At 54.9% G+C, this 13,371-nt stretch overlaps 1 protein-coding gene across 1 annotated transcript in view; it reads right to left on the bottom strand.

The window, feature by feature from the left end:
* Positions 1–13,371, bottom strand: part of CROCC (ciliary rootlet coiled-coil, rootletin) — a 39,906-nt gene that overhangs the window by 17,448 nt on the left and 9,087 nt on the right. The window contains exons 9-20 of the mRNA XM_033113770.1: positions 11,230–11,466; positions 10,646–10,742; positions 9,934–10,017; positions 9,270–9,503; positions 8,228–8,427; positions 6,582–6,764; positions 5,544–5,688; positions 4,702–4,848; positions 4,031–4,261; positions 3,071–3,264; positions 2,667–2,794; positions 1,243–1,412 (exon numbers count right to left, since the gene is read on the bottom strand). Of these exons, the coding sequence (XP_032969661.1) occupies positions 1,243–1,412; positions 2,667–2,794; positions 3,071–3,264; positions 4,031–4,261; positions 4,702–4,848; positions 5,544–5,688; positions 6,582–6,764; positions 8,228–8,427; positions 9,270–9,503; positions 9,934–10,017; positions 10,646–10,742; positions 11,230–11,466 (2,050 nt within the window). The remainder of the gene's footprint in view (positions 1–1,242; positions 1,413–2,666; positions 2,795–3,070; positions 3,265–4,030; positions 4,262–4,701; positions 4,849–5,543; positions 5,689–6,581; positions 6,765–8,227; positions 8,428–9,269; positions 9,504–9,933; positions 10,018–10,645; positions 10,743–11,229; positions 11,467–13,371) is intronic.

Below are 13,371 nucleotides of genomic sequence, written 5' to 3'. Positions count from 1 at the left end.
CTGGAGGGAAGAGGAAACAAAATGTACAAGGAAATCATAATATTTAAGGGTCACTGGAGTTTGGACTACGAGGGGGACGTGGTGAGCAGTGGCGCCAGAGCCACAGGCAGCAACCAGGCCAAATCAGGCCACGTGGGCTGTAGGGAGGGGCGGGCCGGATTCTGATGACAGTAGGGACAACAGAGAACCTTAAGCCAGGCTGATAAGAAGCAATCTGAATTTCAGACTAGGGGGTAGGGGTAGAGGGGAGTTGGGTTGCCTGTGAGAAATGCAGGGGGTGTGGGGGCTGGGGGGTGGCACAGTAGCAGGAAAGAATACCGATTTGGTGACTTAACTAAGAGGAAAAGTTAGGTGAGGCAGGGAGACTAAAGAGGGCACAGGGGTTTGCTCCCTGGGGCCTGGGCGGGTAGAACCCACAGGCAAAGAACAGCCCACTTGGGGTCTGAGGGCGGTTCCTGGCCCCAGCACCAGCCCCTAACAACTTTGTGAAACTTCAAATGCTTCACTGCCACTTGCTGGAGAAGTGTGATACCTCTACCCAAATCCAAAAAGACTCCGGGGTGAATGGCGCCCCCTGGAGTCGAGCCGCAACAGCGTGAATCTCTGCCAGAGGCAGCGCTGTCCAAGATGGGGGACTCAGGTCCCCTGTCCTGAGGCCTAGTCTGGAGAGCGTCCTAGTACTGCAGTAACAACCAGCACTTAGGGAGCATGTTTTACAAAATGCCAGTCACTATACTGAGCCCTTTATATGGATTCTCTCACCTCATCCTCACAATACCCTCTCATCCCCATTGTCACAGATGGGGACGTGAAGGCACAGAGACCTTAGGCACACAACCAGTCTGTGGTCCAAACCCAGGCCATGTAACTCCAGAGCCACTGTCCTTAGACAGCTCTGTTCTGTCTTCTAATGAGCAGGCCCCTCACCTTTCTTATGTGCAAACAGTGCTTCCTAGCAAATAAAAGTGCTTTCCTATTTTATTATACATTAGGTCAGCGTTTCCCAGAGTGGTTGTGGATCCCTGAATCAGGTTCACCAGGGCTGGACCAGATTTGGGGCCTGAGAATCTGCATGTTTGATAAGGAGTTCCCGATGGATCCTCCCAGCAGCCCTCTGAGCCCATGAAACAGAGATGAAGTCCCATTTCACAGATGTGGAAACTGAGGCAGAGTGAGAAGGATGACCCGCCTAAGGTCACAGAAGAGACAGTGGCTCAGAGCCCTGCCCACCCTGCCCTGAACCTTCTCTCGCTGGAGTCGCTGCAAGTCCTCCTCGTGGGCTGCCCGCTGCTCCCGCAGAGACGCTTGGGCCTCCCGTTCAGCCTGCACCAGCTTCTGGGCCATCAGCTCCTTATCCAGAGCCACCTTCTCTTCTGTAGTTGTCATCTGCTGCCGCAGGCCTGCCAGCTCCCCTGTGCAGGAGGGACAGGGGAAAAGAACAGGCTTGGGTCGGAACCTCCCTATGGGCCAGCAGACTCAGGTCAGTGAGCCATGGGGACAAAATCCCAGAGGGGAGAGGGCCCACCTGGTACCTAGGCTGAGTTCCCTGGAGAAGCTTCTCACCCTCTGTGCCTCAGTTTCCCCATCTGCTGCCTGAGCTCACTGGTCCTGTCCCCCTCCCTCCCTCCCTGGAATGGCATCCGAGGAATGAAATGACTGACAAGGAGCCCCCCAAATGGGGAGGGTAGCAGAAACATAACAACCCTCATTAGTGACTGGGTGCCTGGCTGAGCACGTGATAGATCTAATCTCATCACAGCTTCATAACACTCCAAGTTAGCTTATCTCAACCCCAATTTACAGATGAGGAAATGGAGGCTCGGAGGAGACAGGCAATTTCCCAAAGCAGCACAGCTTTCTTTAATGACTAACTGCCGTGAACATATGTGTACTTGGTGGACAGTTACCTGACAGCACCAATGGAGATGCCCACAGGGAGGGTACACCCCACTGTGAACAACTTAAAAACCATCTCCTGAGACCGTCAGCATTTCCCTTCCTGGTTCTGCCTATCTCAGCTGGACCTGGACAGGAAAATTAATTTTCACATTACCGTGTTTCCCCGAAAATAAGATCAGGTCTTATATTAAATTTTGCTCCAAAAGACTCATTAGGGCTTGTGTTCCAGGGATGTCATCCTGAAAAATCACGCTAGGGCTTATTTTCCGGTTAGGTCTTATTTTCGGGGAAACACGGTAGTAAATGTTTGTTGAATGAGAAGAACCCCTGAATTCAGAGACTGGCTGGGGCATGTGGGGCGAAGCAGGGCTGGGATTGTGGGGCCGACAGTCATTCAGAAAAGAAAAGCAGTGATGGCTCCAGAGAACTCAGAACTGTCTAAGCGTCCTGACGACCACAAGCGGGAGGCCCTGTTGGCCGAGCCAGGCACCGTGCCAAGCCTTCACATGCTTTCCTCACTGCATCCTGGCAACAGTCTTAGAAGGTGAGCATTATCACCTCTAATTGTCAGATGAGGAACCTGTGGCCCAGAGAGGGAAGGGGCTTGCTCGAGAAAGCTCAGATCTAAGTGGCAGTGGCAGGATTGGAACACAGGTCAGCCAGACTCCAAAGCCAGTGCCCCCAATGTCCATGAGACCCCAGCATTTGACAGGTTACAGTCCGGGCTGGAGCCTGGTGTTCCCCAGCCATCCCCTGCCCTGCCATACCAGTCAGCGTCTCCTTCGCCAGCAGCAGGGCCTGCACATCAGCTTCCAGCTGCTCCCGGCGGGCTTCGAGCTGGGCCAGCTGCCGCTGCACCTCAAACAGGCTGCTCTCCAGGGCTTCCTTCTCCAAGCTGCAGCACACACAATCCCTCAGGCCTTGGGACTCAGCCTCCCAGGCCCCAGGAAACGGTGGATCCCAGGGCGTGGCCAGCTGTGGGCCAGGTGCCAGCCTACCTGCCCAGCCGGGCCCACACTCCCTGGGGAAGCCTGAGCCATAGCTAGGACGCGTTGGCAAGCTCAGCTCCTCAGTAACTACGCCTGTGGGCCAATGCCAGGGTGTGGCGGGTCATAGTGTGGCCCTACGCAGACCTCCCCCAGGGTGGGCTGGGCAGAGCCCAAGGCCTTACCGAAGGCGTGTGGCCTCCTCCGACAGGGTCCGGCCTTCACGCTCAGCTGCCGCCAGCTGCACCGCCAAGCCAGCCCTCTCCTTGGCCAGAGCCTCCTTCTCCCGGGCCGCCCGCTCCAGCGCCTCCACCTGCCGTTGCGACTCCCGCCGTGCCTGCTCCAGCTCCTGCTCCCGCCCATTCAGCTGTCGGGAGAGCTGGCACCCACCCAGACACTGTCAGAACCCCTCAACCTGCTCATCATGCAGCACCCCAACCCTAGGCCCGACCCAGCCCTAGCCTGGCAGGCAGAAGACATGGTTCAAGCCCAGGCTCTGCCCTGATGTGCTCTGTGGACTTGGACAAATCACAGCCTTCTCTGAGCCTGAAATGTACACACCTGGAATAATGAGGATCCTCACTCAGTCTGGGTCGTAACAGAACCCTTTCTACACCCCAAAACTTCCAGAGAAGCTGAGTATACAAAACAGACCAAAGGAGAGCTGCTTTGCAGGCCTTAGAGTGGGGACCTGGAGCTCTGCTCCCTGCACCCCCATGGCCCATCCCCTAGAGGTCTGTGTCAGGAACCCAGGACCTCCAGGACAGACACGTGGATCCCTGAAACCCTAAGGTCCCTTCCCGCTGTGATGTCCCAATAAGTCTAAGATTCCAAATTCTAAAATTCTCCACCTAGTATAGCAGTAATCTTTACTGAGTGGTGACTCAGCTGTCAAGTGCTTACACAGGGGTCCTCTTCAGAACAGCCCTTTGTGGTAAGAACAGTTAGCCCCATGTTACAGATGGGGTGACGGAGGCATGGGGAGGTTGAGTAGCTTTCCCAAGGCCCCCAGCTAGCAGAGGTAGAGCTGGATTTAAACCCAGATTCAGGCTCCTGAGCCTGTGAGTTACCCCAGAACAGGGTGCAGGAGAATGGGAGCCTACAACCCCTTCTCCACCCGCTCCCCATCCCCCACATACACCCACCTGGGCCAGCTGCTCCTGCAGCCGGCAGCGCTCCTGGCGCAATGTGGGCACCTGGTGCTCCAGGGCCTCCCGGGCCTGCTCTGCCACCCGCAGGGAGCCCTCCAGGCCCTGCCGATCCACCTCCTGCTCCAGCCGCAGCTGTTCCAGCCGCTCCTGCTCCTCCCGTGCCAAGGTGGCCTCCTGCTCCACTCGCCTCTGCTGGCCTAGCAGGGCTGCCTTCTCCTCCTCCAGCTGTGGGGCCCCGGTGGGGGTGGAGGTGAGTGAGCAGATCAGTCCAGACCCTCCACCTGGGGAAGGGGGTCCCACCCAGGTCCAATGACCAGCCACCCACCTATCACAGTCAGCCCAGGGGAGGCTCCCTGGGAGTAAGGGATGGTGCACCTGGGCATGGGGACACTGGGGAGGGGGAAAAGAGAGGGGGGCCCACGGAGCGGCTTTTCTCTTAGACCATGAGAGAGGAAAGACAGACAGGTGGAGTCAGAGGCAGAAGGACAGAGACACAGAGAGGCAGGGACCAAGACAGATAGGGGCAGGGAGAGAGGGAGACAGGGAGACGTGCCGCCGGGCGGGGGGGGGGGGGCGAGCCTGGGCCTGGGTCACCACCTCTGTGGGGTCTCTGAGTGGGGAGCACAGGTATGTGAGGCAGGTGGGTGTGCTGGCACATGGCGTACCTGGGCCACAAGTTGGTTCAGCCCCAGCTTGTCCTGGGCGAGGCTCTCGTTGAGGGCGCTCAGCTTGGACAAGGAATCCCGCAGAGACGCCTCTTCCACCCTCAGCTTGGTCATGGACAGCTCGAGCTCCACGCGGCCAGCTTCGGCCTGCAGGGTTGGGACCAGGGCGGCCAAAGGCATTCAGGCGAGGAGAGAAGGGGAGAGAAAGGGAGAGGCGGGAAGAGACTGGGAGCGGTGTACAGATGTGAAGAGACAGGTGAGATGGGGAGAAAGGCAGAGAGATGGGGAGAGGCAGGAGGGCAGGGAGAAACCAGAAGAGGCGGGGAGAGACAGGACCCTCAGAGACGGGGTCGGGGCACGAGGCAGACACGAGACAGAACGATCACTGTAGAAGGCCTACTGCCTACAGAGCTACTTGAAAGAAGCTGCACACCACAGAGGTGTGCAGGGCAGGGCCAGAGGTCAGAGGGTCCCCCAGAGTGGGGTCTCGGGGTGGCACTGCTCTGGGCCCAGACTACAGAGAGTGGGGCCGGCATCCACCAAGGACTGTGCCCCCAACTCTCACAGACCCTAGGACCTGTGTCCAGAGATCAGACTCGATGACCTGAACTACAGACACTTTCCCAGGAGGATGAGGAAAAGTTGGGATATGACCACTAGTAGAGGTCAATTCACTTATGTATGGGATCAGAGGTCAGTCTGTGGCCTGGGTCAAAGGTCAGCCTAAGTCCAGAAGGAAGGGATCTGTGACCAGGGTCAGAGGTCAGCCTGAAATAGGGGTCAGTCTGTGGCCATGGCGAGAAGGCCTGGGGCCTGTGATTGTGCAGCAAACAGGGACCCACCTTGGTCAGTGCCTCAGCCACCTCGGTCTTCTCAGCCTGCAGCATGTCCCGCTGCAGCGTGGCACAGCTCAGTGCCTCCCTCACCTCCACCAGCTCCTTCGCCAGCCCTGAGCGCTTCACCTCCAGCTGCTCTAGTTGTCTATGGCTGTGGAACAGAGGGCAGGGGGTGCCCCCATGTCACTCTTCTGCTCTGAGTCTCCTGTAGCCAGGCAATCTGGAGCAAGGCAGGGGTTAGGCCCGAGGCAGGAGCCTTGGGGTCAAGAGCCTCACCCACAAGGACAGCCAGACCCACCGCCTTTGGGATCTATGACTCTGGGCCTCAGTTTTCACATCTGCAAAATGGGTAACACCAGTCTCACGAAGTTGTTATAAGGATACATGACTCACTGTATATGAAGAGCTTAAACTAGTGCCTGGCATATCTCCCCAATGGCCTTCGGAAACAAGAATAATACCCACTACCACTATGACTGTGACTTCTGTCTCCCAGAAGTAAATAATGCAGTGGTTAAGAGGTTAACTCTTCAGAGTGAGGGGCAAAATGCTATGTTTGGGTTGAAATCCTGGCTCTTCCATTAACTAGCTGTGACCTTAGGGAAGTGACATGACCTCTTTGTTCCTCAGTTTCACCATTCATCAAATAGGGCTAATAATAGCTCCTACATCATAGAGTTAGTGTGAGGACACCCTAATGGCTTCAAATGGTGTCTGGCACATAGTAATATTAACATCAATACTGTAACTTTAGTCTTTAAAAATACTAAAATTATTACTATTATTTTAATTATCATAGTTATTACCATCCACACTCTACCTCCTACCAGTTCTCTGATCCCAGGTAAGTGACTACACCTCCTTGAGCCTCAGTTTACAAAAACGGGGCTGGTGAGAAGCCTCTGCATCAGAGGGGTGCCATGAGGACTCCTTGGGATGGTAGGAGACCCAGGACACAGCAGGTGCTCCCTAGCTCCCAGGAGCACTGCCGGAAGCCCCGAGGCCCATTTGAGTAGCCCTGGCAGGGAGGCCAGAAGCACTCACCTACGCTCCAGCTCCCTGCGTGTCCGAGTGCTGTCCTGCACCGTGTCCTCCCGCTCTTCCTCCAGCTGGTCCCGCTGACGACGCAGTTCCTCCTGAGTCGCCTGCAGCTTCTCCTGCTCCTGCCGCAGCTCCTCAGCCTGCTGCTGGGCTTCCTGCAGGCTGTGGGCCAAGCTGACCTTCTCCCTTCAGGACAAGGGGAGGGGGAGCTGAAGGGGATGCTGGGGCTGCTCCCACCGGGGAAGATGGTCTTTCTGCTATCCTACATTTGAGCCATATCCTCTGTCCTCTAAGGCACCTGCCTCCAGGAAGCCTTCCCGGATTCTGCCTGGGGCCAACTCATTTCATCCACATCTCTCTGAGCTGACTCTTCCCGGCAAAGGGAACCTGGCTTCCTTTCTCCCCCAACCTGCCCACTTGGAGGCCCAGTGGAACAGATGGAGGCACTGGCCTTATCTCCAAGTATGTCACCAGGCTGAAGAGGCCAGGCTAGGCTCCTGGGACATGTGGACAATTTTGTTGCCAGCCCTGCTCGTCTATATGACCAGGAAATGCCACTATTGCACCCCGTGCCCCTCAACTCTGGGAGGCCAAATAGAGCTGGGTGTGTCCAGGTTGCACAGGTCCCTGCTGCACAGGCCGCAGCATGTGGTAGCCGGGACAGGGCAGGGAGGAGGCAGCAGCTGGGAAGTCTGAGGATCTGCGGAGCGTTGCCGTTTTCCCAACTCCAGCACTCAGAAGCAATAGAGGAGGCGTCTGGAGCCCCTTCTTCCCAGCCAGCTGGGGTTTCTAGCTCAGGCTTAGGGCTGACTGCTGTCATACCCTCCACTGCCCTGCCTCTTCACTCGAAGCGGCAGCCTGGAAGCTTACTCGATATGAAGGCTGGCAGTAGGTGGGACAAAGCGTGCAATGAGACAGTAAGTAAAAACAGAATGCAAAATGAGGTGTTCGCTGCGAGTACAACTATATAAAAAGCCCTTCTCCTTCTAAGGTATGGGAGGCATTGGTTTTGCTATCAGACGGATCCGAGTGCAAATTCCTATCCCCAGCCATCGCTGTGTGAGCTTGGATAAGCCTGTCAACCTCAGGACACTAACAGCTCTGCACTTTGTGAGTTTGGCGGGAAGACTAATTGAGTAAATACACGTAAAGCACTTGGCAATAAGGCTGGCACACAGTAGGTGTACAGGAAACCTTTGCCACCTCGCTGCCAGGAAACATGATGGGAAGCTAAACCAATGCGTTAACAATGGTTAGAATGGACAGGAGCGGCTGTGAGGAGGTCCCACTTTTTCATTTCCCCTCCATTTTTCAAACTTTTTATTACGAAGAGAAACAACCACAACATCAAAAATAACCAAGTCGCTAAGAGTGGATAATTTCCTGTCTCAAAAATCTCTAAGAAACAGCATCTAGAATAATAGCACTGTGAACCGAACTCTTTGAAATGAGCACTTGAAATGTGGCTAATGCAACCGAGGGACTGAATTTTCACTTTTTAAAATGTTAAATTAATTTAAACGTTAACAGAGCCACATGGCTACTTATCACCATATGGGTGCAAATCCACCTGCTGACAGGCTCCGGCTGGCGCTAGGCCCAGACGCTGACTTATTCTCCAGGGCCCCCACCTCTGACCTCCCGGGCACCTGCTAAGAAGCTCAATGTTGCTCCGGAGCCGCTGGGCCTCGCGCTGGGCATCCTCCTGGGCCTGGGTGGCCCCATCGCTCTTGTCCTGCAGACGCTGCAGCTGTTCCTCTAGGGCACGGCGTTCACCCTCGCTGTCACTCAGCTGCTTCCGCAGCGTACCCAGGAGGTCCTGGCTGGCTTCATAGCGCCCACGCATGTCCTGTGGCATGGGAATCGCTGAGTGTGGGGGAGCCCTAAGAAGCCCCCAGAGCCCCCGGCTACTCTCTACTGGTTCCAGGGATGTACACCAGCCTACTCTGTAGTCTAGGCCTGGGGCAGGAAAGTGGGGCTAAACCCTCAGGATAGGTTTCCACTTCCCTTCATTGGGCCCTCACCACCCTTCTGTGCCCTCTGCCAGGGCTCTGAGCCTGTATCCCCCTGGGGTAGAGTTCCAAGCTGAGTTCCAAGAGAAAGAGCCCTGGGCTAGCAGGGCCTGGTTACCCTGACCTAAGCCCCCAGGATGCCAGACAAACTGCCAACCAAGCACACTCCTTATCCGGGGTTCTGACTACCCCAGGACTCCTCCCCTTTGTATCCTGCTTCTGACTCTACCCCCAGGCCCCTCTCTGCCTCCAGTTTCCAAGTTCCTCTCATCCTAGACAGACTCCTTCTCCCAGGCCTTTTCCCAGGGTCCTGGGTCTGTCTGTCCTGTCAGGGCACCTCATCTCCTTTCTATACCAAGCTCCTCCCTCCCTAGGATCCGCCCACAACTGCCCAAGCACCTCCAAATCTAGGCCCAGAGTCTACCGGAGTTCTCAGTTACCTCCATGGATCCCGACTCAGTTGCCCTTTCTCGGGGCTCTGACTCCACCCCGGGATGCCTAGGCTCCTCCCCCAAGACTTTGGCCCCGCCCCCAAGACACAAGTCCCACCCCTGGGCGGCCCAAGCCCCTCTCCAGTACTTTGGCTCCACCCCAGGATGCTCAGGCTCCGCCTCAGAATCCTGGCCCCGCCCCCGGGCTGTCCAAGCCCCTCACCCAGAAAGCTCCGGTCCTTTCTTACCTGAACCTGTAGCTGGCGCTTATGCAGGGCAGAGTGGATCAGGGTGAGCATGGAGGAGTCAGAGCAGGCTGGGGAAGGGCCTCGGCGCGGGGAACGGCCGCGGCCAGGAGAGGAGCGTCGCTGTGGGGACGGGGTCCGGGGGCCGGAGAGCCCCCGCAGGCTGCCCTCAGACGCTTCGGCCGTGTGCTCGGAGCCGCTTAGTTGGACGCCACTCTCCATGTCCGATAGGACTGCCTTAGGGTGGGGTATAAAGGCAGAAGGAGGAGGACAGCGCAGGGTTAGTTGGGTAAAGAAGCCCAGGCGGGTCAGTGGGGCCGCTGGGGGCCGCGTGTCCAGCGTCATCCGAAAGCCTGCAGCAAATTCTAAGCTCCCTTCCTACAAGTCTTCCTGATTCCACCCCCACTAGCTCACAGCCCTCAGCCTGGTGTGTAAGGCCTCCCATTTATTGCAAAGACCTCATTCAGCCTTTCTCACAGATGGGCCTAGGACCTGCGGTGCCTCCCCCAGGCCGGGTCCCCAGGTTCCCCAACCACTTGCAGTTCAGCTCAAAGCCACCAAAGGATGTGGTGGCCACGGACTGCTTGGCCTTGCCCTGCCCAGGGCTCCCCCCCCCTCCCGCCCCCCCCCAGTTTCTGGCCTATCCTGGCTGTCTCCCACCTCACACCTGTGCCAGATCCCTCAGAGTCTGCTGCAGCCCCTCTCCCTCCTCTGTCTCCAGGGCCGCCTGCTCCTGGAGCCGCAGGGATTCCTGGAGTGGTGTTGGGAGACAAAGAAAGGGTGGTCAGGGTCTCTGCCCTAGTCTAAAACTCCACTCATCTCCCTCCCTGGCTCCCCACCCATTAGGTGGCCTCTAAGGCCAGCAGCCCCAGTGCCCTCACTGCAGGCTAGGCCCAGAGAAATGCAGTATCCTGTTCTAGGTCACACAGCCTATTGGAGGAGAGCTGGACATAGAACCGGGGCGCCACACAGGATGACCAACCCAAGCAGTACCCTTGAGGAGTGTCCCTCTGGTGGGGAAGCAGCTGAGTTCCAAGAGAAAGATCCCTGGGCTATCAGGGCATAGGCATGAGTTTAAGTCCTGATTCCCCAGCTTAGTGGATCTGAGACTCTGGACAAGTATTGCCCCTTGGGCCTCGGTTTCCTCATCTGTATAATGGGGATCATGCTATAGGGCTGCTAAGAGGATGAAATGGGATAAAGGAGGTGACTGTGCTCACACTAGGCCTGGCACATACTAGGTGCTCCATTAATGAGGGGTGAAATTGTCAGTGGGACGCTCAGGGGTAGCCCAGCAGCCCAGCCCTCAGCCTGCGTCCATGGATCTGGTCAGTGCCCCCATCCCGCCCGGCCACAGCTCAGGGGCATCTGCATCTCACCAGGGCCTCAAGCTTCTCCGTGAGGGCCTTGTTGACTCGATCCTTCTCCAGATTCTGATTCTGAAGGCACTCCACTGTCAAGGTTAGCTCTGTCACCCTGGAGGTAGGGGAGCAACAGAGGTAAATGGGAGACCATCCCAGCTTCTCCTCAAACCCCCAGCTCTGTGTCCTTCATGCTTCCCCAAACCTAAGGTAGGGACCTTAGGATTCATCTCCCTAGCTGTGTGACCTTGAGCAAGTCACTTCTCTCTGGGCCTCAGATTTCTCATCTGCCAATGAGAATGTGGTTGCCACCTACTTTATCTCATGGGAAAGCACTCTGGGACTTGTCTAGGTCACAGGAGCTAGGAGCAAAGCTTCTGGCATCGGAGGTTCAACTACTCGTGATGTACCCTGGGCAAAAGCCCTCTGGACCTCAGTCTCCCCTTCTGCCAAATGGGGTGCTTGGGAAGACTGGCTGAGCTCATACAGGGGAAAGGCCCGACCCCAGTGAACAGACCTCCTTCCTCCCTGCATCTCCAAGTGCACTCTGCAGGGAAGCTTGCCTTGTGTGGTGCCTACCACGTCCCCTGGTAGGGACCCACCTGGCACTGAGGTTGGCCTTATCCAGGTTGCTTTGCACCTGCAGCTGGGCTAGGCCCTTCTCCTGGAGCACCTTGGCCCGTAGCTGCTCCTCCAACTGGGCCTGCAGCAGTGCCTGCTTCTCCTGGGCCGCCTCGGCCCGGCTCTCGGCCAGCCGCAGGCCCGTGCTCAGCCCCAGGCCCGCCTCCTGGACAGCTCGTGAAGTCCGGGCCAGCTCCCCTCCCAGCTGCAGCAGGTCCCTGGTGGAGAGAACACAGGACAGGGATGGAATGCGGGGGGTGGCCTCCCAAGGGTCAATCAAAATTACTCTAGGATGTTATTTGTCACTATCAGATTGGGGAAAAAAGTCACCTACTGCACACTGTAGGTGAGGCTGTGGGGAAACATGGCCTCCCCCTACACTGTTGGCGGGAGGGTTTCCCCAAAGGAGGCAATTCATCTCTGATGAATTATTTTTAATCAGTTCATTTTATTTTTTTTCTGTACTGTTTTTATTTTTATGTAGTTGTTCACATATTTATTTTACTATTTTTTTATTTTCAATGGCAGTTGACGTTCAATATTGTTTAATATTAGTTTCAGGTGTATAGTATAGTGGCTAGACATTTGTATAACTTATGAAGTGATCCCAATCTATCCTGGTTAGCCTAGTACCAACCTGGTACCATACACAGTTATTACAATATTATTGACTATCTTCTCTGTGCTGTACTTTACATCCCCGTGACTATTTTGTAACTGCCAATTTGTACTTCTTAATCCCGTCACCTTTTTCATCCAGTCCCCAAAACCCCCTCCCACCTGGCAACCATCAGTTCTCTGTATCTATGAGTCTGTTTCTGTTTTGTTTGTTCCTTTATTTTGTTCTTAGATTCCCCACATAAGTGAGGTCATATGGTATTTGTCTTTCTCAGTCTGACTTATTTCACTTAGCATAATATCCTTTAGGTCCATCCATGTTGTAGAGCTCGCAAATTATAAATGGATCAGGTCTTTGACCCACCAACTCCACTTCTAAGAATTTATCCTGCAGATGTGCCCCAATGCATGGAAAATGACCTGTGTATAATAAGGTAGGGTGACAACCTCAATGACTATAAAATGACTATAAAAGGGGGCTTCTATGAAATAAATGGTGACACATCCATTCAGTGGAATATTCTGTAGCTGAGAAAAACGAACGGGGAACCTCTTCAGAGCCTAAAATGGAGTCACTTCCCGGTTATAACTATGAGATGAAGAAAGTATCTCTAAGTACTGCAAAGATGAAATTCTACCAAAGTACATTTTTTAAAAAGCGGGGTGTGTGTGTGTGTGTGTGTGTGTGTGTGTGTGACCTGCTGTATTTGCTTGTATAAAATAAGCCTGGAAGGTCACTTAGGAAAGTGACTGGTCATACTGCTTGCCTCCAGGAGGGAAGAGGAGTGTCCGGGACACAGGTAGGAGGGAGCCTTTTCACCGTACACCCTTTTGGAATTTGAACCTTGTGAGCATATGAGTTATTCAAAAGTAAAATGTTAAATTTTTGAATGCTAATGAAAAACACAGCATATTTAGAATACACCAAATAGGTTAAATCCTCTCCTTTCTTGAATGAACTGTACCACTCAGTATCTAATAGTAAAAAGAAGTGCGGGGCTGATCCAGTGGCTCAGGCGGTTGGAGCTCCATTCTCCTAACGCCGAATCCTAACGTCGAAGGCTGCCGGTTCGATTCCCACACGGGCCAGTGGGCTCTCAACCACAAGGTTGCCAGTTCAATTTCTCGAGTCCCGCAAGGGATGGTGGGCTACGCCCCCTGCAACTAACAACGGGCAACTGGACCTGGAGCTGAGCTGCACCCTCCACAACTAAGATTGAAAGGACAACAATTTGACTTGGAGAAAGTCCTGGAAGTACACACGGTTCCCCAAGAAAGCCCCGTTCCCTTTCCCCAATAAAATCTTTAAAAAAAAAAGAAGTGCCTCCTTATGGAAGAATTCCAATTAATACATGAAGAAGTGACAGAACAAGACAATCACGATTGTGCAACCTCTGATGAATGTCTGGATCTTGGCATTGACCATCAAGGGCTGCCAGGGCAGAAAGAGACATCCAGGCATTACGGCCTCCTCTTGGAAAGCACACAGCTCTTAAGAAGTCTTA

Source organism: Rhinolophus ferrumequinum, chromosome 9, assembly GCF_004115265.2.
Source record: "Rhinolophus ferrumequinum isolate MPI-CBG mRhiFer1 chromosome 9, mRhiFer1_v1.p, whole genome shotgun sequence".
In the NCBI taxonomy this organism is placed as follows: domain Eukaryota; kingdom Metazoa; phylum Chordata; class Mammalia; order Chiroptera; family Rhinolophidae; genus Rhinolophus; species Rhinolophus ferrumequinum.
Note: the sequence above shows the minus strand (reverse complement) of the source record. Positions and strands in the feature narration are given on the sequence as shown.